This window comes from Urocitellus parryii, chromosome 11 (assembly GCF_045843805.1).
Source record: "Urocitellus parryii isolate mUroPar1 chromosome 11, mUroPar1.hap1, whole genome shotgun sequence".
NCBI lineage: Eukaryota > Metazoa > Chordata > Mammalia > Rodentia > Sciuridae > Urocitellus > Urocitellus parryii.
Window position 1 is genome coordinate 70,282,875 of NC_135541.1, and position 24,488 is coordinate 70,307,362.

The window sequence follows — 24,488 nt, forward strand, 5'->3', positions numbered from 1 at the left end:
AACAAGCATTTCTGTGAAGCATAAATGGAACACTGAATGGGGCTGAATCGATGGCTGGGCTGTTAGCCAAAACCAAGCAGTATCAGCCAGGAGCTCAGCTCCTGTCAATGAAGGGGACTATAATTGCATCAAGTCAGATAAGAGAGCTTGGTCACTCTTTGAAGCCAAGGTCCCTACTCACAAAAGGAAGCTGCAAAGAATGACAATTAATTGGATGCTAGAGTTGGTGCTTCAGAGGAAACTGTCCATCTAGGGTGCCTCCCATCCAGGAACTGAGTCAGCCTGCCCCATCTGCCTGCCTGGAACTGGGAGGTGCTGACATCATAATGGAACATCAGAATTCCATGATAAGAACTAATGACGGATCAGGGCCTGACTGGGTACGGGAAGCCACAGGAGCACACATGACAGAGACAGTGAAAAACAACCTCCCATTCGGAATGTGCCTGCCACCCAGAACACTTGAAGAAAACTGTGTTAAGCAAGGCTAAACAAAATTAGCAACTGAAACACTGGTTTACTCCAGATGAAATCAAGTTCTCAAACAGCTGACCATGAATTTAAAATGAATATATATTTAGAGTAGTCAAAAAGATAAAGGCATAACTCAAAAAAAGAGATATGACTTAAAAGCAGATAGATATAAAAAATGTAGAACTCTTAGAAAATGAAAAATTCAATGGCGGGGGGTGTAGCTCAGTGGTGGAGCACTTGCCTGGCATACATAAGGCCCTGGGTTCAAATCCCAGCACCACACACACACACACACACACACACACACACAATTAATGAATTTTAAAACATCAACTGATAGAACAGTTGCACTATACTCAGTTGCATAAAGAAATAATGAATGAGACAAGAGTACCAAGTTTACCCAGACCCAAGATCCAAGAAAGATAAGGATTACAAAGCGTATGCACCCTTAGGAAAGATAGACTTCAAAGCTCTCACATGTGCCTGATAGAAATTTTGGAAGACATGAAGGAGCAATATTTGAAGAAACATTTAAAGAAAGGTTTGCTATTTTTTTTAAAAAATTGAAGTAATTGCTTGCCTGTAAGTATGGTGCAGGATTAGTCCACATAAATTGAAATTTAAAATGAAACTGTAGAAAATATGTGATTCAAGGTAAAATCTTGAAATCACCATAGAGAAAGATAGATTGGCCACTACAGAACAAAATCAATCTGACAGTAGGCTGCTCACCAGGAAAAATAGCCTGGGAGAAAATGGAATCCTGTTTTTAAATGTTATGGGGAAATTACTTTCAACACACAGTTTTATAACTTACCAAATTATTATTTAAGAATAAAAGCAATGGAGACATTTTCAGATCTACAAGTGTTTGAGTTTCCCATTTAAAAAGTAATTAAGGAGTGGATATGCTTCAAAAGGAAAAGGAACACAGCTGGGGAAATGCAGGATCTAAGAAAACTGGTAAGCCCTAGGTTTAATGAATATATAGTCAATCAAAGTTAACCACAGATTGTAAAAATAATAAAGAAAGCTAAAACAAACTCCAGGAGCAATCAAAATAGATAGTTCAGGGAATAGTTAAAACATTCTTGGGAGAGGAGTAGGATACTGAGGAACTTTAAGTGTACATTTTTTAAAAATGTAGATAACATCTAGAAGAAGAGAGATGCAGCCTACATTTTCCTAACCAGCTGAGGAGTAGAGGGTGGTGGGAAATAAGACCTAGGGGAGGTTACCAATGCAACAGAAGACAAGATGGAGGAGGAAGAAGGGAAGTAAAATGATGAGTCTAGAAATAAGTCTAAATATTCAAATATGAGCAAGCAAAATAGCATAATGCATTACATTCATTTGTAAATTTAAAAAAAAAGAAAAGAAAAAGGTGATTAGTTTGGATTTTTAAAAATCTGAAAAGTGGACATCTAGAATATAACAAAATCACCCAGGTGAAAATAGAGACTAGAATATGATATAAAAATACCAGAAAAAAATCTGGCAGAGCAGTGTTGATATTAGACAGCATTTAGCCTTCCCACCATTAAGAATGTGCCTTTTGCTGAGCACAGTAGCAAATGCCTCTAATCCCAGTGGCTCAGGAGGCTGAGACAGGAAGATCGCAAGTTCAAAGCTAGCCTCAGCAAAAGCGAAGGCACTAAGCAACTCAGTGAGACCCTGTCTCTAAGTAAAATACTAAATAGAGCTGGGGATATGGCTCAGTGGTTGAGTGACCCTGAGTTCAATGCCCAGTACCCCCGTCCAAAAAAAAAAAAGAATATGCCTTTTGTCTAATTAAGGTATATTAAAACCTCCATAGATTATTGCAACCACCACTACAAATAGGATACAGAAGAATCTCAACACCCTAAGAAATCCCTAGTGTGAACCCTTGCAGTGAGCCCGACCCCTGACCTCCCACCCGTTCTGTGTCCCTCTCTGTTCTCTGAATTGGTTTTCAGAATACCACATAAAATCAGGCAGTATGCAGTCTTTTGAGAGCAACACAGTTCTTAATAGCAAAATTACCTGCAATCACATCATCGTGGAAATGTCTTTAGGAAGTTCTGTGCATCCACAGTATGTAATTTCAGGGCACTTAAGAGGGAATAGATCTCCAGGTGCCAATATCTTAAAATCTCCAAGACATGTGAAAATGAAACCCAATACATATACATATTGCAGGAACAATACATACAGTAGGATTCCATTTGTTTATATATCACATATGTAAATGTGCATATAAATCTGGAACCAAATTTATCAGGGCTCATGGAAGAATGGCATGGGGGAGCGAGACTCTGCCTTCTGTATTAAAAATAAATGTGCCAAGAGGAAAGACAGGGCTGGGGTTGTGGCTCAGCGGTAGAGTGCGCCTAGCATGTGTGAGGCGCTGGGTTTGATCCTCAGCACCCATAAAAATAAATAAATATATATATATATATTTTAAAGGAAAGACAGATTTTTGGTAACCAAAAATAAATAAATAAATAAAATACCAAGGTGTAACTTTACAATAAATTTATAAAGCCTTTGTAAAGAATACTATAAGACAATCCTGAAAGCCACAATTAGATGGAGACAAATATCATGCAGAAGGATGAACACCATAAAGATATCCATTGTTAAATTTAATTCAATAAAATACTACCAGGTTTTTCTTTTTTTCTGAAATTGATTATAAAGTTTGCTGTGAAAAAGGTGAATTTCTCCCGCTAATAACTGATTTTAATGTCTTTCTCCTGTGTTTGACCTTGAAGGCCTTATTGTTCTTTTATCCCTAACCAAGCAACTAAGAGTAGAGACTCCAAAATGATTACTTTCCCTGAGGCACACTCAGATCTGACCAGCATTTGTGTTCCCCTGTCCTACCCCTGTCTTGGAGATGTCATTTACACCTTTGGCATGTACTAGATAAGCTGGTCTTTATTTATATTGCTCTATCTTTGTTATTTCAAGTAGTTCCTCTGAAGTTAAGTGGTTTTGTTTTATTTTGTTTTAATCTCAGCCCTTCGGGGTCTCATGCACACAAATGTGGCATCTATTCTATAGGTTGTCACAGATGTGTCCTGCATTTCACTGAACTGCTTCTCTGGCAACTGCCTAAATATGTAGACCACACTCTTTTGCATAATCAGCATATGTGCTATGATTCTGACTCTCAAAAGACAAAATTAGTTACAGATTAACTGGTTTTTATTTGTGATTCATGAACTGAGGTAGCAAAATAGAATGAGAACTCCCGGTGGGCAGTAGAATAACAGTGGGTTTCATAGGTAGAGACAAGGAAAAAGAACAATAGGGGAAAAGCTGACTGGTTAACATCAGGTTACTTACTTATCAGGGTGAAAGCAGAGAGGACTTACTTATTACTCTGACGCAAATACACTGAGGTCTCCTGCTCTCAGGAAACACTGGTCTGTTAGGAGATCTGCTTCCTTGAAGTTTCAGTTTGATCACGTAGCATTTAGCTTAGTAACTCTATGATGATTTGGATGTGAGGTGTCCCCAAAAAACTCATGTGTGAGACAAGGCAAGAAGACTTAGAGGAGAAATGGTTGGGTTATGAGAGTCTTATCCCAATCAGTAAATTAATCCCCTGATGGGATTAACTGAGTGGTAACTGAAGGCAGGAAGGACGTGGCTGGAGGAGGTGGGTCACTGGGGGCATGCCTTTGGGATATATATTTTGTATCTGAAGATGGAGTCTCTGTCTGCTTCGTGATCATCATATGAGCCATTTCCCTCCATCACGCTCTTCCGCCATGATGTTCTACCTCACTTCAAGCCCCAAGGAATGGAGCCAGTTGTCTTGGACTGAGACCACTGAAACTGTGAGCCCCCAAATAAACTTTTCTTCCTCTGAAATTGTTCAGGTCTTGCCTGAACTAGATGACAGCTGCTCCTGAAGATCTAGAGGATCTAGGGTCAAACACTAGTCCAGTGCCCTCTCTCAAGTTTTGGCACACGCCCGAAGGATTCCATTCTCATGTTCTGATATCTGCTTCATGGAAATAGTTTATTTTTACCCATCCTGAGAAAATTCTTCCTTTCTATTCAACTTTGATCCAAGCATGAATTTGCTGTGATTTCCAAAAAAATTATTTATACAATACTGTTTTTCTTCACAATGGAGAGGGGGCAAATTGTGCCTTGGCTTCACCAGACCCTAGCTGTCAGGTAACCCTCTCTGTGTCCTTCTCCTCATTCTCATGTTTACTTTGATCTATTTTCCTTAACATAAATGGCTTCATTCTGAGAAGGATTCTCATATCAGCTTTTTGGATACTTTTCTCCCCTTGGTATATTTTGGATCTCATTCTTCTGTTCACTTTGCTTTCAAATTTTTTCCGTTCTTCTCTGCCCCCACCCCCAATTTCTTCCCCTCCTCCTCTACTTGCCCTACATAAACTCAACATGCAGCTTTATACTTAAGCCTTTTCCTTCCAAAGGCAGCCTCATGGTTGTCCCTGAGAGGGGCACAACTTCCCCACACTGCAACTGAAGGAGCTGCTGGGGAGGATCTGCACTTCACATAGGGTTTTATAACTGGAGGGGTCTGGGGACTTTCTCCCTGCCCATACTCTAGCATAGTCCTGTGCTAGCAGCTAGAACCCCACAATTAATTCTTTCCAAGTTTGTTCTGCAGCCTTTCCTTAAGACTTGTTTTGCACTCTAATCTTTCAATTGCTGGGTTAAGGTAAAGAAAAGTGAGGTACAGGTTTAACTTGCAGACTTCTTAGAAAAGCAGAAAAGATGAAGAAAAAAAATTTCAAGTTTTACAGGATGCCATAGAGTTTTATAGAGATACCCAAAAAATGGCCTGTATCACCACTACCCCTTTTTAGGGATCCTATCTTGCCTTTGGGGGTAGGGGGATTCTTTCTCTTTTTGAATATAATTTTGAAAGTGCTGATCATTCTCCCAGTCCTTCCTGTTGTTAGTGTTAAAAAAAAATACTGTTTCTGTTAAACATAGAAGAAACTGACTTCCTCTCTCCCATAACTATTTTACTGTTTAAATCTCCATACTATTGACTGCAGGACTCACTAAGCTGGTGGTGGTTGCTTTTCATAGTTCTGGATTGAACAACCTGTCCCTGCATTCTTTCAGAATTCTACTTGAGTTGCCTCTGTGCTGGAATCTTCTGATGATATGTTCCCTCAGCAACATAGGCAGCTACAGTTTTTAGTGACTAAATTCCAGTATTTTTTTTCCTACTCAGTTCTCATTTCTGAGTGGTTAACAGCTTTTGGAAAATAAATCACTGTCTTTACCCTCCCAGAATTTGAGCAGGCACATTTCAAAAACTATATCTTCATGAAGATTTTAGGGGAAACATAAAATCAGAGGTCTGAAAGGAACTTGGCTAATATTGACCTCCTACATGGGACTGAAGCTGATGAAATGAGAAGACTGTGTGGAACAGTGGAGGAACACTGGGCCAGAAAAAGAAGACAGCTGTGATTCCTGTTGCGTGAACTTGAGCAAGTCATTCTTTTGAACCTGCAGATCCCATTCTGCAGAATGGGGAGACTGGGATCTACCTTCCCAGCATGGCATCCCCCCCACCAGCCAATCAGATGCCTTTGTGCAAAATATAAAAAGCCACCCCTACAGTGTGGACGTAGCCCTGTGTGCATATAGTTAAGTAAAGGAGCACAAGCTAAATAACAGCCCATGCTTGCCCCTCAGCCAGGTGCACTGGTGCAGAGCGTAGCCTGAAATTCTGTGCAGCAGCCAGGAAACCCTACCCATCTTCATCATTAGGAGCAAGCCTACAGGAGGGACAGCATGAGAGCCTGCCTAGTAGTTTGGCAAGAACTTAGCACCTTTTAAGAAGGTGCCTGCTTTCTTGACTTGAACTAGTCTTGCTTTTACACTATGTTTTCATGACATCATTAACAATGTCATATTAACATATTAGCCCAAGGGTGGCACTCTTGGAGAATGTGCTCAGGGAAGAACATTCCTTTCCCCTGCTTCTCTCTACTTCTCTTTCTCTAGCCTCAATTCTTGTTTTATGCATAAGCTATGGGAAACAGCAAGCTTTGTACCTAAAAAGCTTGTACTTATTACCTAGGACAAAGTCATACTGGGATCCTTTTGACTTATTCCTAGAAATTCAGTAAAATGAAAGAAGAAACATGGACTCTGGATCCAGATGATTCTGGCTATAGATGACATGAGTCAAGTTGCTTCACCTGAGCTCATGCCTCAGTGTCTTCATCTGCAAAATGGAAATAATGAGTACCTGCCCCATGACATTATGAGAATAGGGACAGTCACATACTAAGCACCATATAAGTTTGCTGTTGTCAACAATCTTCATCTTCATCCTAAGAGAGATGTCCTCGACACCCAGGCCCATACAACCCTGAGCCAAAGGACTGGTGGCAGCTCTGGATTCATTCACTTTCTCAGCAAATATTTACTAATGGTCTCCTGTGTGACAGTGCTTCCCTAAGTGTTGGATGCTTCACTCCACTGACAATTTCGTACTTCTGTGGGCTGAGATGCTAGTTCCCTCATCCCTAGTTTGTGGTCACCTACCATGCCTAGCAGTCCACTTTACAATGGGTTCAGTTTCTGCCTCTCTAGTCAATGTAAAAGACTTGGACATGGCAACATCGTGAGATACCTTACTCTTGCAGAATCACCAAACACTGGATTTCCCACCATTTGACATCTTCAAGTACAAGTAGACTTCTCCTGAATTATTAATTCCACATGTCATTGCTGTATAGTCCTCAGTTATTATTCTTCCTTGGAACTGTTTGCTAATTGTTCAGATTGTTCCACTTAAATGGGCTTCTTCATGGATATGATTCCTCCAGGTTCATTCAAGGTATATTCTGCCTCATCCTACCTCATCTTCAAAAAGGGCCCTTCTCTTTCTCAAATTGCAGTCTTGACATTCTTGTAGCATAACATTGTTTTCAACTACTTAAAGCATCAGTAGAGGGAGAGAGATTCTCAATATTGTATGAAAAGCTAGCAAATTTAGATATAATTATTTTTCTATTGAACACTTCCAACTTCTTTCATCTCTCTCTGAAGAAATGATTAGTATAAAAACTTAACAAACATGGGCACAGTGATGCATGCCTGTAATCTCACTGGTTTGGGAGGCTGAGACCAGAGGATTGCAAGTTCAAAGCCAGCCTCAGCAATAGTAAGGTGCTAAGCAACTCAGTGAGACCCTGTCTCTAATAAAAGACAAAATTGGTCTGGGGGTGTGGCTCAGTGGTTGAGTGCCTGTGAGTTCAATCCCTGGCACCCCCCAAAAAAATTAATAAAACTTTTATTATATTAAGCCATTTATATTAATTTTTGAATAAAAACCAGAATGTGAGTAGAAAGAAAAAGGGAAACAATAAAGTTAGAATTTTTTCCATATTTCTTCTTTCCAATTCTTTTACTACTCATATATAAAATAATATAATATTGGGAGCCATCTAACTCAAGATTACATCTGATAAGGAAATATACTTTCCAGACCAATGACTGATTTTTCCACTGTCTGGTGAGAGAAGAGATACAAATTAGAGGGCTGGGGATGTGGCTCAACTGGTAGCACGCTCGCCTGGCATGCGTGCTGCCCGGGTTCTATCCTCAGCACCACATACCAACAAAGATATTGTGTCTGCGGAGAACTAAAAAATAAATATTTAAAAAAAAAAAAACAAATTAGAAATATATATATGAAGATTCTCTAAATAGTCACTTTGTTATAACTTGTTCAATATCTTCAAAAAAATTGCTGTTTTATGTCACAGCTTACATATGAGAAATAAAGTCAGATATTTATTTCATTTTTTTCCAACATATGAGCTAAGAGCAAAATGCTGGTGCTGGAATTGAGCATTATATTCTCCAGGCGGAGGAAACGGACATTTATTGGATGATATTGCTCCTTTCTTGGCACTAATGACATTAGGAAAGCTCTTAGAGTAATATAATTTGAACATATTATTTCTGTGTTTCAGGTCATGCAGGACAAGATAATCTGCCTTCCGAAAAGAGTGCAGCCTGCTCAGAACCACACTTCCGTTTCGAATGTGTCTCAAGCCGTTGCCAGTACCACCCCACTGCCTCCACCTAAACCATCTCCCGGGAACCCTGCCACTGTGGAAATGAAAGGACTGAAGACAGACTTGGACCTGCAACAGTACAGTTTCATAAACCAGATGTGTTATGAGCGAGCCCTCCACTGGTACGCCAAGTATTTCCCTTACCTTGTGCTCATCCATACCCTGGTCTTCATGCTCTGCAGCAACTTTTGGTTCAAATTCCCTGGCTCCAGCTCCAAAATAGAACATTTCATCTCCATCCTGGGGAAGTGTTTTGACTCTCCCTGGACCACACGGGCTTTATCTGAAGTGTCTGGGGAGGACTCTGAGGAAAAGGACAACAGGAAGAACAATATGAACAGGTCCAACACCACCCAGTCTGGCCCCGAAGGCAGCCTGGTCAACTCTCAATCTCTAAAATCAATCCCTGAGAAGTTTGTGGTTGACAAATCTACTGCAGGGGCTCTGGATAAAAAGGAAGGTGAGCAAGCAAAGGCCTTATTTGAGAAGGTGAAGAAGTTCAGGCTGCATGTGGAAGAAGGTGATATATTATATGCCATGTATGTTCGCCAGACTGTACTGAAGGTTATCAAGTTCCTAATCATCATTGCATATAATAGCGCTCTGGTTTCCAAAGTCCAGTTTACAGTGGACTGTAATGTTGACATTCAGGACATGACTGGATATAAAAACTTCTCTTGCAATCATACCATGGCACACTTGTTCTCAAAACTCTCCTTTTGCTACTTGTGCTTTGTAAGTATCTATGGATTGACGTGCCTTTACACCTTATACTGGCTGTTCTACCGTTCCCTAAGGGAATACTCCTTTGAGTATGTCCGCCAGGAGACTGGAATTGATGATATTCCAGATGTGAAAAATGATTTTGCTTTTATGCTTCATATGATAGATCAGTATGACCCTCTCTATTCCAAGAGATTTGCAGTGTTCCTGTCCGAAGTCAGTGAAAACAAATTGAAGCAGCTGAACTTAAATAACGAGTGGACTCCTGACAAACTGAGGCAGAAGCTGCAGACAAATGCCCATAATCGATTGGAATTGCCTCTTATCATGCTTTCTGGCCTTCCGGACACTGTTTTTGAAATCACAGAGTTGCAGTCTCTAAAACTTGAAATTATTAAGAATGTAATGATCCCAGCCACCATTGCACAGCTAGACAATCTCCAAGAGCTCTCTCTCCACCAGTGTTCTGTCAAAATCCACAGCGCAGCACTCTCTTTCCTGAAGGAAAACCTCAAAGTTTTGAGCGTCAAGTTTGATGACATGAGGGAGCTGCCCCCCTGGATGTATGGACTCCGGAATCTGGAAGAGCTCTACCTGGTTGGCTCTCTAAGTCATGACATATCCAAAAATATTACCCTTGAGTCTCTGCGGGATCTCAAAAGCCTTAAAATCCTCTCTATCAAAAGTAACGTCTCCAAAATCCCTCAGGCAGTGGTGGATGTTTCCAGCCATCTCCAAAAGATGTGCATCCATAATGACGGCACCAAGCTGGTTATGCTCAACAACTTAAAGAAGATGACCAATCTTACAGAGCTGGAACTGGTCCACTGTGACCTGGAGCGCATTCCCCATGCCGTGTTCAGCCTGCTCAGCCTCCAGGAACTGGACCTGAAAGAAAACAACCTGAAATCTATAGAAGAAATTGTGAGCTTCCAGCACCTGAGAAAGCTAACAGTGCTGAAACTGTGGCATAACAGCATCACCTACATCCCCGAGCATATAAAGAAGCTCACCAGCCTGGAACGACTATCCTTCAGTCACAATAAAATAGAGGTGCTGCCTTCCCACCTCTTCCTATGCAACAAAATCCGATACTTGGACTTATCCTACAATGACATTCGATTTATCCCACCTGAAGTTGGAGTTCTACAAAGTTTACAGTATTTTTCCATCACTTGTAACAAAGTGGAAAGCCTTCCAGATGAACTCTACTTCTGCAAGAAACTTAAAACTCTGAAGATTGGGAAAAACAGCCTGTCTGTACTCTCACCAAAAATTGGAAATTTACTGTTTCTTTCCTACTTAGATGTCAAAGGCAATCACTTTGAGATCCTCCCTCCCGAACTCGGTGACTGCCGGGCTCTGAAGAGAGCTGGTTTGGTTGTGGAAGATGCTCTGTTTGAAACTCTGCCTTCTGACGTCCGGGAGCAAATGAAAGCTGAATAACTTATTTTTCATCAGAGTTTGACTGAAACACGCTTCTACCAAATACAGTATAAGTAATTAGGTAGTCTTAATGCCTTTCCTATTTTATTTTATTTTTTTTTCTTTTTCACACGAAACAAAAAATGTACACAAAGATTGAGTAAGGAGTATGTATTTTTTAATAAAATTTTAATTGTATTTTTTCAATATTAATATTTTAAAGTTTTATTTGTCTTGGAACCTAATGTATCTATTATTGTTTTCTACTGACAGAAACAGATGGTTCCATCTGTTTTTTGATTTTGTTTTATTTTTTTCAGTTCATTCTTCTAAAAGGGAGGGAAATATAAATTGCATGCACTTTGGCATATTTTAAATGGATAAAGATATCTTGCCAATGTCATTTTTAGCCCATTTGCACCAGTACCAGGTCCCTGTTTTTGTTTTCATCATGTCTACACCAAGGAATCTATGCTTGTTAGTTATTTTTAATAACAGCTGTCTTCTCCGTTGGCCAAGCCTTTCTTTCATTCTACAGAAAACTGTTCTCCGAAGTATAAATTCACTGAAGTCCTTTGTCAGGGTATTAGTTTTAAAATTTGCCCCTAAATTGTATTATTTCATATACTGACAGTGACAATTATCCTTAGACAAGGATTTTGTAAGTTCATGAAGAAAGCAATCCTTACTGGTTGGCATGCTTGAATTGGTAATTTATAATTCAACTGATTTGTGTTTTTACCAACCTTTTTTAAAAAAACATTTTAAAACTAAATACAAAAGCACCTCCATGCTATAATTTCAGCATTGCTATGCAGTACTGGTGAAGAGCCCTAGAGAAATTAGATTTATTTTAACATCCTAATAGATAATTAAATTTAAAAATCATAGACTTAGAAGCCTGTTTTTTGAGTAATTTAATCATCTTTGATATCTTGATAAGCAGATGCATCAGATGGAAAAAAAAAAAGTCACTACTAAAGCACTCTGTTGAAGAGCTGGTATATTCCATTCAGCTCTCCTTTCCTCTAGGCACTGTGGCAGTGGTAAGCTATTCAAATCCTGCCTGTTTCACAAAATAATCCACTTCTCTATATATGAATACATATGTAAATTTATTGATTTCCCACAAGCCTGCTAGTGGTACAGCACAGAAACTCTGTCTGCTCTCTGGCTTAAAATACATATCTCATCTAAAATGGTTCTGTTAACTTCTTTTTTTAGAAGTGTGAATAAAGTGCTAAGTGGTGTCACTTAGCAAGAATTTTTGCCTGACGATCAGCAGAGCTTTTATTTACCTTTGTACTTAAAATCCAACATAATATGGGGATTTGGGCTAAATATTTCCCTGGCTGACCCGATAAAGCTTTGTAACTTAATAGCAAAAGAAAGTAGGAAGATGGTTTGGGATTTTAAAATGCTGTTTTTAAAAATGGCTCCTTGATCCTGGTGAATTTGCCCGATTCTACTTTGCGCTGTGTACAAGAGGCAGCTATAGTGACTGCCGGGCAGACACGTGTACCTCGGTTGTGTTTTAAACATTCAGATACATCAGGGGGTAGAGGATTAAAGGGAAAAATACATTTTACTTGTTTAATAATCCAATCACAGAGACCAAGAGCTTCACATTTTCTGTTCTGTGTTGAAGTTTCAGAATGTGATTTTGTGGAGCTGATTTATTTAGACTTGAAGTTAAAATAATGATGTTTTAGAATAGTAACGTGGTGTAGTTCTTATATGATAAAATATTCAATTCCAGAATATTGGGATCCCAAGTATGAACACTGTATTGTATTTAGAAACATAGTCCTGTTTGTTTTAAACAAGGAGTTTGTTGGCAGATTGTCCATGGTTGAGCATGACTGAAATACCCTGTTGAAAAGTAAGCTTAGACATCTGATGGCAGAACACTTGTGTGCACTGTTTTTCTTGATTGACATGTATGGTTATTATCTCTATCACCCTTCAAAAGGGATCTATTCAGGTTAAAATTATATTTATGCTGAACTAGTAATAACTAGCAACCTCATATGGATTCCTCAGTGAAATAAGTCACTAATAATTGGCTTTTGTCACTTGCTCAAAATTCCAAAAGAATTTGATTTGTTTTCTTAAAGATTTTGCAAGCTGATTCCCAACTTAAGTTGTAAATAACACTCAGAAGATCAGCATAGGTCCACAACTTTTATGTTTTAACTAAAGGGAAATTCATAGATCTTTCTATGAGATTTTATAAAAATCAAAAATCTAAATTTTCTGACTCTGGCCCTTTTAATATTATAAGATTTTGTTCACATTCTTAGGTAAAAGCATTCAATTACTTACTATTTAGCCTTTAAATGGGAAACTCAGGTAAATGAACTGCTGACTTTTTCTAAAGTTCTTTAACTGATCAACTCAGTGGACAGAAGTATTTACCTAATCACTTTCTGTGTTTTCCAAGTGCTCTTGCTAAAAAGGACAACTAGCTATCTTTCTCCCGCCTCAATAGAATTCACGAGTAACTGCTGTGTAAATATTTTTTTAAAAAAAGCATTTTACATATTATTAACTCCAATGGCTGTTTGAATCTCATGCTGGGTAAGTTTTTTTTGGTTTTATTGTTGAAATGCAGAGTAGAAATAATTGTTTGGTGGTGGTCTGGTTGGAAAAAAATGCATCCCAGTGGAACCCCCCTCAGAACACCCTGCCTCAGAAAGCTGTTCTATCTTCTTGTTATGTGTTGGGTTTGTTTTGCTTTTGATGCAGCATTTTTAATGTCCTGGTTTTTGATACAGTAGAATCTGTTACTTACAGTGATAAAATTTTCTTAGTGTTCACCTCTCTTTCCCCGTCACGGTATTTTTCAGCTATTTTAATGACTCCTAACAGTTTACGAGGTATCTTGTGCGGGAGGCACTGCTTTCTCAGAAAAGCTGGGAAGAGATGCCTATTGCAAGTCCGTGCTCATTTCTAGGCGCCTCCTTTCCTGTATCTCAAACCTGTTTGTAGAAGGGTCTTAACAACCTGAGCCTTCCTTAGGTTACTTGGAATAAAGAAGTCCAAGTTCTTACAATACTCTATTTTATGATTTCTGATGTAAATCTTTATCTCTTAAGATGTCTCCTAGTAGGGTTTTGCTGTTGTTTATATTCTACTATAAGTGAAGTCCATTCTTTAAGTAATTTGTTTTACTCTTTAATTTAATTTTATACCAAATACCTGATTAGTCATCATGATATATTTATTTAAAATAAGCATTTATGATCCATCATTATGAACACTGTCAGCAGTATTTAGTAGCGAACAGATAAATGTCAACATAATTTCAATTCATTTTTCAAGCATAAATTAAGATTCAGTTAACATTCTTCCTTTGAATCCTGAATGTGATGATGCTATTCAAATATTTCACCTTTGGGGTAGGATCTCAATAACTTTGGATAGGGTTAACCTCAAGTTAGCAAAACAAATGAACAAAACAGCATAATTCGGGGGGAATAGACTGCCTAAAGGGTCTGTACAATTTTCTCTCTTTTCTTACTTAGAAACATGGTAAGAGAACTTGGGTGGCCTTGATCAGAACATGACCTGCTGTAAGTTTCTCAGATCAGGTCCCACTACCATGCTTCTGACACTTTCCTGCCTTCCAAATTAGTATCCACTCTTATTCTGTCTTCTGGGAGTCATCACTGATGAAGATGGCATACTTGCATTCGTTTGGGGGAGACAGGAAGATCTCCCCATGTCACAAGAAATGTTTTTTTTAATCAGAAGAATTTGACATGGGGTATCTAACTTTGGACAATTTGATTTCTTGGCCATGTCAAGTAACAGGCTCTGTGCATGGATTTTAATGTTGTTTGAATTTGCCTCCTTCTGAATACTTCTCTCCCACCTTACTTTGCTGCTTTAGTGCATATTTCTATTGGAGTTAAAACTCCATGCCTTATGTGCCACTCATCTCCTCACTGTCTATAAGTGTTCAGATTGTGTCAACTACTGGCAAAACTTAACTAAGACTGTCAAGAAAAAGGCTTGAAAGTTAACTTGTCATAATACAAATTCATGATAAAATGTCTTAATGTTATTTGGCTATGTAGTACATAGGAACAGAAAATAACTTAAATAAAGTCATTTTTGTAAGTTAACACTGAGATTAGTCCCTTGCTCATTTTTATAGGTCATGTTTATCTTTTGCATTTCGTAAACTATTATTACTAAGTCTCCCTGTGCTCTGCCGGAAATGGGCTGCATGCATTCTTTCACTTGGTATTGAGCTAGTTTCTGTAATTGTGACTAATTATTTCCTTCCTTAATTCACTGTACTGCATCTACCTAAGCTGCCCCTGGAGTTCCATTTGGGTAATTAGTGCCTTAATATATAATCTGGAGTGCAATTGTTGGGCCTTTGCCTGACCAAATTGTACAATGGCTGTCCAGCCCAGCTTTCAGTAAATACTTTTATGGTAATGATGGTGGTTATTTAAAGGAATCAGAGTGGTTCTGCACAGCTAGGAGGCCTCCCTAATTAACCACAGTCACTCTAGGCTTATGGAAACCTTGAACAAGAAAAAATTTATGTATCACTTATGCATAAGGGAATAATGACTGTAACTTTCTTCTGTATGGCATTTGTTTTTCTGATAGTCAACTCTTTGGAGAAGGATGACTGAGATGAGGAAGGATGGCGAATGTGATGGGATATACCATGTGAATATGTGTATCAGACCCTTAGAAGAGATTAGATGAAACTGGAGAACTTTGGGGGACAAGCTGGGAATATAGTAGATTTGAGAGAGTTGGTGATTTCAGTTCATTGTGTACACAATGCATATAGACTTATTTTTTCAGTCCTTTAAGGAATTAATTTCATTTCAACTCCTTACACTTGAGACATATACCAATTTTTTAAAAATTATTTGGTTCAGTTTTTTTGTTTTTGAGGGGTACCAGGGATTGATCTCAGGGGCACTTGGTCATTGAGCCACATCCCCAGCCCTATTTTGTATTTTATTTAGAGACAGGGTCTCACTGAGTTGTTTGGCACCTTGCTTTTGCTGAGGCTGGCTTTGAACTTGAAATCATCCTGCCTCGGCCTCCAAAGCCACAGGGATTACAGGCGTGTGCCACCATGCCCAGCTTGGTTCAGTTCTTATTATAAGTCTCAGGTAATATAAGTGTTGAGAAACATGACAGAAAAGAAGTAACCTGTAAGCTTTGCATCTTATATTTCTTCCATAATTATTCTATTACCATAAAAAAAATCCCAGAAGTAATTGTGATACAAAAAAAAAATTATAACATTTCCTCACTTTGAATTGTGGAAGTTCTTGGAATTCCATCTAATTTCATAGACAACGTGTGATAATTTTGTTAAAATCATACTCTAAATAACATTTGGGTAGCTGTGAATATCTTTCTTGGGCTGATTTAGTCCAAGCATAATTAAGACTAATGCAAAAACATGAAGATGTATTCACTGTGCATTTGGGGAATAAATGTTGAGAAGTTTGTGAAACAGTTGATGAGTTCCATTTGTGCCTATTGAGTGGTTTGTATAAATTATATTTCTTAGTGATTTAAATTTCTTTATGAAAAATACTTCACAGAATAGCCAATCCCAACGAAAACCTGAAAGACTGTGCACAATAATGATCTCCAAAAGGAAACCAATTTTTGTTTCACAGGTAGAGGACTTTTCTGTAAGCCTTTCTAACAGGAAGTCAGTTTGTTCAAAATTAGAAGGATTTTTTTTTTCTTCACTCTCCCCAGGTTCTAGCCTCTGGAAGCATGACTCATAACCTTTCCTGGTAGTTATACTTGTGAGCCTTAACACTATGAGCAGGCTAACATCAAGAAACAAAGACAGGATGTTGACAGCCTTTACTTTAGTGAGGAAATATTTTAAATGAATTCATTCTGTAAAACTGAGAACTACAGATTTGGCGTCAGTCAAAACAATTCAATCTAAACATTTAGCCACATAAATATTTTGTTAGGTCCAGGTTACCACTCAAAGAAACTGAATTTATGTCAATTGGGAAACATGAACAGTGTGAAGGGATTAAATTCCTGATTTATATTAATAACATGTTTTATGTGGGGCAGGGAGACTAGAGCTGTGACTTGAGTAGCAGGCCACCTCCTGATACTTAATGTGCTTTCCAAAATTTAGGGTGATTTGTTCAAATTCTACCAACATTAAGGCAATCAAATCTCAAGTACAGTAAACCAGCTAGAAAATTATTGTCACACAACTTTCTCTAACTCAGAAACTGCTAGTAACTACTGAGTGCTTTAATTATAAATCTCATCAAAAAGATGCATCAAGGGCTGGGGATATAGCTCAGTTGGTAGAGTGCTTGCCTTGCATGCACAAGGTCCTGGGGTTCAATCCTCGGAACCACAAAAAAAAAAAAAAAGTTTCATCAAGGGATGGGAATATAGCTCAGTAATACAGCACTTGCTTAGTGTGTGCAAGGCCCTGGGTTCATTCCTCAGCTTGCAATAAATAAAGTATCCATTAGCTTTACCTACCTTAAAAAAAAAAATCAAAACCATCTGAAAGTTGATTCCAAAACCTTATCATAAAAACTGGTAACATTATTGATAGCACTAACCATCACTAGGGTGAAATATTATAATACATAAATATTGTATTTTTTAAATTTGTTTTAAAATGTTTAGAATCATATGTTTTATGTATACAGGGAGGGAAAGGAAAAAAGAACATAATAAAACCTATCCAGCACTCTACAAATGCTTTAAGTAGGCTCAACAATAAAGGAGTCACATTTATTGTATTCACATTCTTTGATTAGATGAAGGCACAGAAAATAATACATATTCATTGATTCGTCCCTTCTATCTTCGGCTCCACCAAAATCCAGTGTAAGGCTCTACTTGTACTAAAACTCCTGAGATTTTTTTTCTTAAGTGTTTTAAGACTTACCTAGAATTGCTTCCAACTTTTTAAATCTGCCTCATTACCTAGTAAACTTACTGTTTGTCTTACAATGATTTTAGGGCCTAGCGTATCTACCCTCTCTGAGTTGAAGTTCGGTAAGTAGAAAAACCAAGACTTAACACTGCCGAATCAATCAAGAGGCCTGGATGAAGCTGCAGAGGGCTTCAGAACATGAAGGTCCATCACCCCCTTAAAACTCACCCCTGAGTCAGTTTCTCAGAGCTACCACAACAAAGTAACACTCACGGGGTGGCATAAACAAATTTAATGTCCACAGTTCTAAATCAAGGCATCTGCATCACAGTTGGTTCCTGCTGTGGGAGAATTTATCCCATCCCTTTCTCCTGTCTTCTGGAAGCTTGCTAGCCATCTTCAGTGATCCTTGGCTTGTAGCTGTACCACCCTCATCTCACCTTCATTTCTTATGGCTTTCCTGTGTGTGTGTATGTGTGTGTGTGTGTGTATGTTTGTGTCTGTGTCTGTCTATCTCTATGTCCAAATCCTTCTTTTCATAAGGACAAGAGTCATATTGGTGACTAATGACCTCATCTTAGATCTGCAGACACCCTATTTCCAAGTAAGGTCCTATTCACAAGTACTAGAGGTCAGAACTTCAGCATCTTTGGAGTAAAGAGAACTCAATTTGTAATACGGGGCAAGATACTTCTTCTTGATGAAGATATTAAATTCTAAGTTTATTAGAAACAGGGAAGTTGGAACCCTTGAAGATTGGTTAGTCCAGATTTTTTCAAATCATGTTCCAAAAACTCTAACTCTCCAAAAGAGTACCTTGGGAGGACTCAGGGAGTGTACAGGGGTCCTGGTTTTATATCTCTGTTCCAACTGCTTTTTCCATGTAACAGAACTTAGTGGTGTAAAGTAACTATTTTATGACACTCAGATTTTGTGGGTAGAGAATTTGAACAAAGCACAGTGAAGTCAACTCCATGATGCCTGAACCTCAGCTGAAAAGACCTGATGGCTGGGGGTCAGTCTCACCTGGAGGTGTATTCATTCTCGTGTCAGGCATTGGACTCTGGCTGTTGGTTGGAACCTCAACTGGAACTGTCAGCCAGCCAGGCCTCTCCATGCAACCTGGGCATTAGATGTCTTCATGGTAGCCTAGCACTCTGAAGGGAGTGTCCCAACAGACCGAAGGAAAACTGTCACCTTTGCTGGCCCAGCCTAAAAAGTCACATGTATGACTTCTACCATACTCTGTTGGCCAAAACAATCATAAATCTTGCTGAGTTTTGAGAAAGAGAATACATAGAGCCGACCTTTCTGTGGGAGAAGTGCCAGTAACACATCGTAAGAAGAATAGGCAGGACAGGAGATATTTTTATGGCCATCTATGAAAAACGCTATCTGTCACACAATCTCACAACCATTGCTCCCACCATCAATGTCATAGATATGAGGATCCCTACTTTAATGTTTACTGACATCTACAGATAAGAAATATGGGATCCATAGAGGCCAACTAACACTTAGGAATTTCATATCTTTCTGCACACCCAGCAATTAGTATAAAAAAATGGAAATTTGAAAAAGCTAGTATTTTCTTCACCTTTTCCTTGGGCAAGCTGGGAGAGGCTAGCAAAATGCATATTGTAAAATATCTGCAAGCAATCTATCATTTCATTATAGTGACTTGCATTTTAAAATCATCATCTTTTTGACAGGGTTTCAATTAACACTTCCACAAATTTCATTTAATCATCAAATGCTACTCCCATTGTAATCCAAAAATCTCCTACATTGCTCAGAGATGAGTGTGTGCACACATGCATACACCCTTTTTGTGACACACACAAATTATTAAGAGGAAATGTCTCATCAGTCTTTGGGGTAAAAAGGTGGAAAGAACTAGGTGACCTCAGCTAAACCCTGGAGCTTCCGTTCTTGTCCCAGCAGAGGAGTCTGTCTGCGCAGTGCCCTAGCTGCCTGCCCTCTCTTGAACCTGACTTTACTGAAGATCACAAGCCCTCATAGTTGACTTCAGGAAAGGCAGGAGGAGCAGGTGCCTGAGGCTGCTGACCCCTTGCTTTGCAGCAACCTTCTCTCATGGGTCACATCCTTTCAGCTCAGAAGAAACATTTGGGGCTTGGAAAAAGTTTTCTAGGAAGCTATTACTCATGAGCAAAGGGACCAGAAAAGTCCCAGAGATGTTCTCCAGCAGACAGTTTAATGACTCACCACCGGGCAACTTGCCCTGTTACGACAGATGTAAACTATGTCTGTGTAATGCTGCATTAAGATCCGACTTCTCCCTCCAGCCTACTAAATCTGCAAACATTGAGGGGTTCCCCCACTCATGTTTGCTCTTGCAAAGTCCACCAACATAGTTAATTCATTCAGAAACAATAACTATTTGATAGCATGTCATCCATCATAAGGTTGTCCTGCAGATGTCAGCTCAGGTCTGCACGACCCTTTAGATTCAGAGGAAACTGGTTCTAGCCTCATCCCATGCCTTCTGATAGTCCACTGCCCTCCTCAGAACTTCACAAATTCCTGGTGGGCTCTGTTTTCAGGCCAGTGACATTGAACTTCCTATTCTACAAATGTCTTCAATTCACCATGGGACCCATTCCCAATATGATCCTTTTCAACCCCTCCTAAGACCACTTGCCCTGGTCTTGATTCCCCCAGTATACCAGGCTTTTAGAGACTAATGAAGGTTCTGAGAAAAAGCAGAGCACTGCAAGCCACTTTAAAATATGGAAGGCCTGGGCTCGGGTTGTAGCTTAGTGGTAGAGCGCTTGCTGAACATGCGTGAGGCACTGGGTTCGATCCCAGCACCACATAAAAAATAAATAAGTAAATAAATAAAGGTATTGCATCCATCTATAACTTAAATAAATAAATAAAATGTGGAAGGTCTGCAGCCATCCCCACCTCCCTTCCCACCCTGCCCCATAGCCCAGGCGCCAACTCTGGCTTCCAGTGCAGGACAGCTGCCTGGCTCTTGTGTCCTGGTCTCCCACTCCAGCTCCACTCTCTTACTGTCACTCTAAGAACTTATTAAAGGTGTTTTGTTTCATACAGGCTCTTGCTATAATGCACAGACTGGTCACAGACATATTGGATCAAAAGGCCCTTCCCCAGCCCCCCAGTTGCTGGGACTATAGGGGAACATCACTGTGCCTGGCTTCAACACACTCCCATGCCATATGAGGGACTCCATGCCTGCTCTGTAATTGCTTGATCAGTGCTTTATAAGTCCCTGCTCTGACCTACACCTCTATATCTTTTCTCCTATCTTTTCACAATTTCCTCTCTTCTTCACTCTCAATTTGCCAAATTTCCAAGTTTATTTCTGAGCTTTTTGTCCTCCTTTGCCTATACTCCAGGCCTTGGTGACCTCATTTACTTGCAGTTCTAACATCTACAGTCTTTCTACAGCAGCTTCCAGACTTCTGCCTCTGGTTAGCACCTCTTTTTCTACCTCCACCTTAACTATCCTCTGGATTTTCCACTTGTGCAGTCAGCTCAAGCTTAATGTGCTGAAAACAAATCTCTTCATTGCAACAGCCTCTGAAAGTGTTCCCCAGAAACTACTCATCCTTCTACCCTACACTCTTTCTTCTCTTCTCCACCACCAAACTAGCATTTCCAAATGTAACTCGGATCTTCCTGTTCCTCTGACCATATTTTCCAGTTGTCTGTTTAATACGCTCTGTGGGATTCACTCTGACTTTCCAGATGCAGCACAAACTACTAGGTTTGACCTGTATTTCTAGCACAGGACCTGGAATCCAAAATGAGTTCAAATCTTCACTATCCATTTACCTGATATATAATCTTGGGAACATTAATCTAACTCGCAAGCCTTTGTTTATATTAAAGACATCTGTAGTTCAACCTTCCCAAGAAACACTAAAATGTAATGTATCCCAATATTAGTAACACTCCACAAATACCTACAATGGGTTTTAAGAGCTAATCTAGATGTCTGTTCACACTAGAGCCACAAGAAAGATGGGTCCAGAGTCACCAGGCCAGAAGAAATTTCTAGGAGGTGAACTTAAGCTGAGTCTTGACTCAGGAGACCTATAGTCAAAAATAAGAACATGTAAGGGAAAGAGCTTTTTGGGTGGAGACAGAAGTCTGAAAGACTATGTGATGTCATTAGAGGGCTTGGGACAAGGGAAAGCTCATGAGCCACTGGGACAGATGGGTGGTAAAGATGGAAAAACATGTGAGGATCAGCTTGAAGATGCCCTGCATATGCCACCCACGCCAGAGAGCTCTTTACTTTATCCTTCTGGCAGTGGGAAACCGCAGAAGGTATAAGCCCATCCTTAGTTACATTCAAAGCCAGGATAATCTTACAGAGTCTGCCTGAGACCATCCTCTCTGTTTGCAAATCCTTGTAAGAAGGAAAAGCTACCATCTGGTCTTGCAGAAAACCAAAGGCTTCAGAGAAAAGCCAAGAGTCTGCAGATTAACAATGCCCTGTGCACAGTGAGTCTCATAAACATTAATGTGTTACTTCAACTTGTCCTTGGCATAACTAGACCTCAGGGAAACCACCCGGCAGGCTCATTCTCCTTCGTCCCTGGCTTGCTCTCTACTTTCACACTCTACTTTTTTCCTGTGCCTGGTTGCCATTTTTAATTGTTCAGCTGATTGCAAGTTTGCCCTGTTTAGAGTCTGGAAAGTCATAAAGGAAACTGTTCAATAAACTTGAACTCTGAGTGTCATTCTTAGGACAACCACCTTCTGCCTCTGCCCTCTATGAACACTGGTGTGCTCGTTTTTTAAAATGCCATTGACCTCAGGACACATGAGGATGCACACAGTTTGTATCTGCCCATCCTCTTTGAAGGCCGCTCCTCCTCGGTCAGCTGCCTTGAAGTCAGGTGGGTCAGATAGCCCAGAGCAAGAGATGTGGAGGGAGTCAAGCTTGGCTGAGCCAAGTGTCCCCATCTGACCTCTTAGTCTTTTTCTGTCTCCAGAGGAAAGGTGGAGCTTTTCTGCCCACAGAACTTAATTTCCTTTTCCTGTTCTTCATAATGCTGTGTTCCTATCCTACCCTCCTGGGTAACATGGAACTTCGTGTTTCTTATGGTTAGCACTCTGCAGAATCGCTTGGTTTTCAAAAACCAAAGGCTTTCATGAACCTCTGGGGGAAATGACAAGAGAATGTAAGATAAGATCACAGGTGATCATTCTTATTAGCAAAATTAATTTATTTATCCTTATTCCTTATGGTTGTGCCAGGCAAATGGTTGTTGTTTACTTGTACAAACAAAGAATGGAGTCATGCTACCTCAGCACTTAAACTCAAAATGAACTAGAAATACAAACCACCTCTTTACAAAATGGAGCAACAAAGGTTTAGGCACAACCTAAAAACAGTTGTTCTACACATCATGGAGTAAATCAGAGTAGAGCCCAGCATGCTCTCCACAGGGTCCTTTCAGAGACGAGAGTGATGGCATACCTCTCCTGTCCTCCTGTTTTATTGGGGATCCCAGGGAATTATCCAGAAAATACCATCGAGACCCACCTTTCAACTTTTGACAGACAACAGGATTCCATTGGACTTCCAAGTCCCCACTGTGCACAGTGAAGACTCAAGGCAACTCTGGGTCACTTTGGTTCACTCTGACCAGTTCTAATTGGAACTTGTTATTACAGATTTTACTGTCAGGGGGCTTTGCTCCTGATTATCACATCTCCTTGACCTCTGGAATCTGGTCACAAAACTGCCCCCTTTCAGGTAACATTTTCTCCTTCTACTGGGTGGGGGGAGTGGGCATTCATCTTCCCGCCCCCACAGAGAACAGGTTGTTTGCTGAGGAAGGTAGCATATCCTATTGACTTAAGCCAGGTAGGACTTCGGGTAAAATTGCTTTTTAAAAGAAAGCTTGTGGAAGGTCAGTAAAGTAGGTCCAAATTATAGAATTATCCCCTTAATCTCATGTTCCCACCATTTACATCTGTTACCTATCAATAACCGCCAGCCACATGCGGCCATTGAGCAAGTAAGAGACATAAATTTTAATTTGATTTCCTTTTTTTTTAAAGTTTCGATTTAGATGGCAACAGAGGACCAAAGGAGGCTATATTTATCAGTGCAGCTCTATATGAGATCTGCTACGTAGTAGTAAGTCATTTTCCTACTAAGTTTTGTTTTTATTTGAAAAATGAAAAGGAGTCATGGCAAAATTTCAAAACATAGTAGAGCATATGAGTAACTAAAAACAAAGAAGGGAGCTGCAGACGCGAATGAGTAGTAGAGCATTTGCCCAGCTATGCATGAAGTCCTGGTTTCAATCCCTAGCACTACAGAGAAAAGAAAAATAATTTTACTTAAGCCAGGTTAGGTGGCAATGCCTGTAATTCTAGCCACTTGGGAGGCTGAGGCTGGAAGATGATGAATTCAAACCTAGACTGAGCAACATAGCAAGACCCCCTTCCTACCTACCCACCCACCCCACCTCCATTCTTGTCCCCTCCCCCAAATTTTGCAAACTGGAGGCAGGATAAATTGGTCACTTCTTACATGCATCCACTTTCCATGATATTCTTAGATAGCTGGCAAAAAGACAGTCTTTAAAACACTGTCATAAAATTTACCTTTGGAAATGATCCACAGTGGCAACCACCAAATAATAACTCATCTACCCCAAGAAGTAAAGATAACCATCACAGTAGGAGACTGAATAGATGGCTTTAGTGCACCATTCCCTAGGGCCTGAATGCAAATGGCCAATTAAACATGTGAAATAGTATTCCATTTCCCAGTATTCCAGGAAATTTCAATGAAAATTAGATTTCCATTTTTCTGTCAAATTAGTAAAATTTTAATT

At 39.6% G+C, this 24,488-nt stretch overlaps 1 protein-coding gene across 2 annotated transcripts in view; it reads left to right on the top strand.

Annotated features, from left to right (window-relative positions):
* Nucleotides 1-14,763, top strand: part of Lrrc8c (leucine rich repeat containing 8 VRAC subunit C) — a 94,110-nt gene extending 79,347 nt beyond the window's left edge. For both annotated transcript variants that reach the window (XM_026409977.2, XM_026409979.2), the window contains one exon: nucleotides 8,463-14,763. In XM_026409977.2, the coding sequence (XP_026265762.1) occupies nucleotides 8,463-10,736 (2,274 nt within the window). In that variant the 3' untranslated portion in view covers nucleotides 10,737-14,763. The remainder of the gene's footprint in view (nucleotides 1-8,462) is intronic.
* The last annotated feature ends 9,725 nt before the right edge of the window (nucleotides 14,764-24,488 follow it).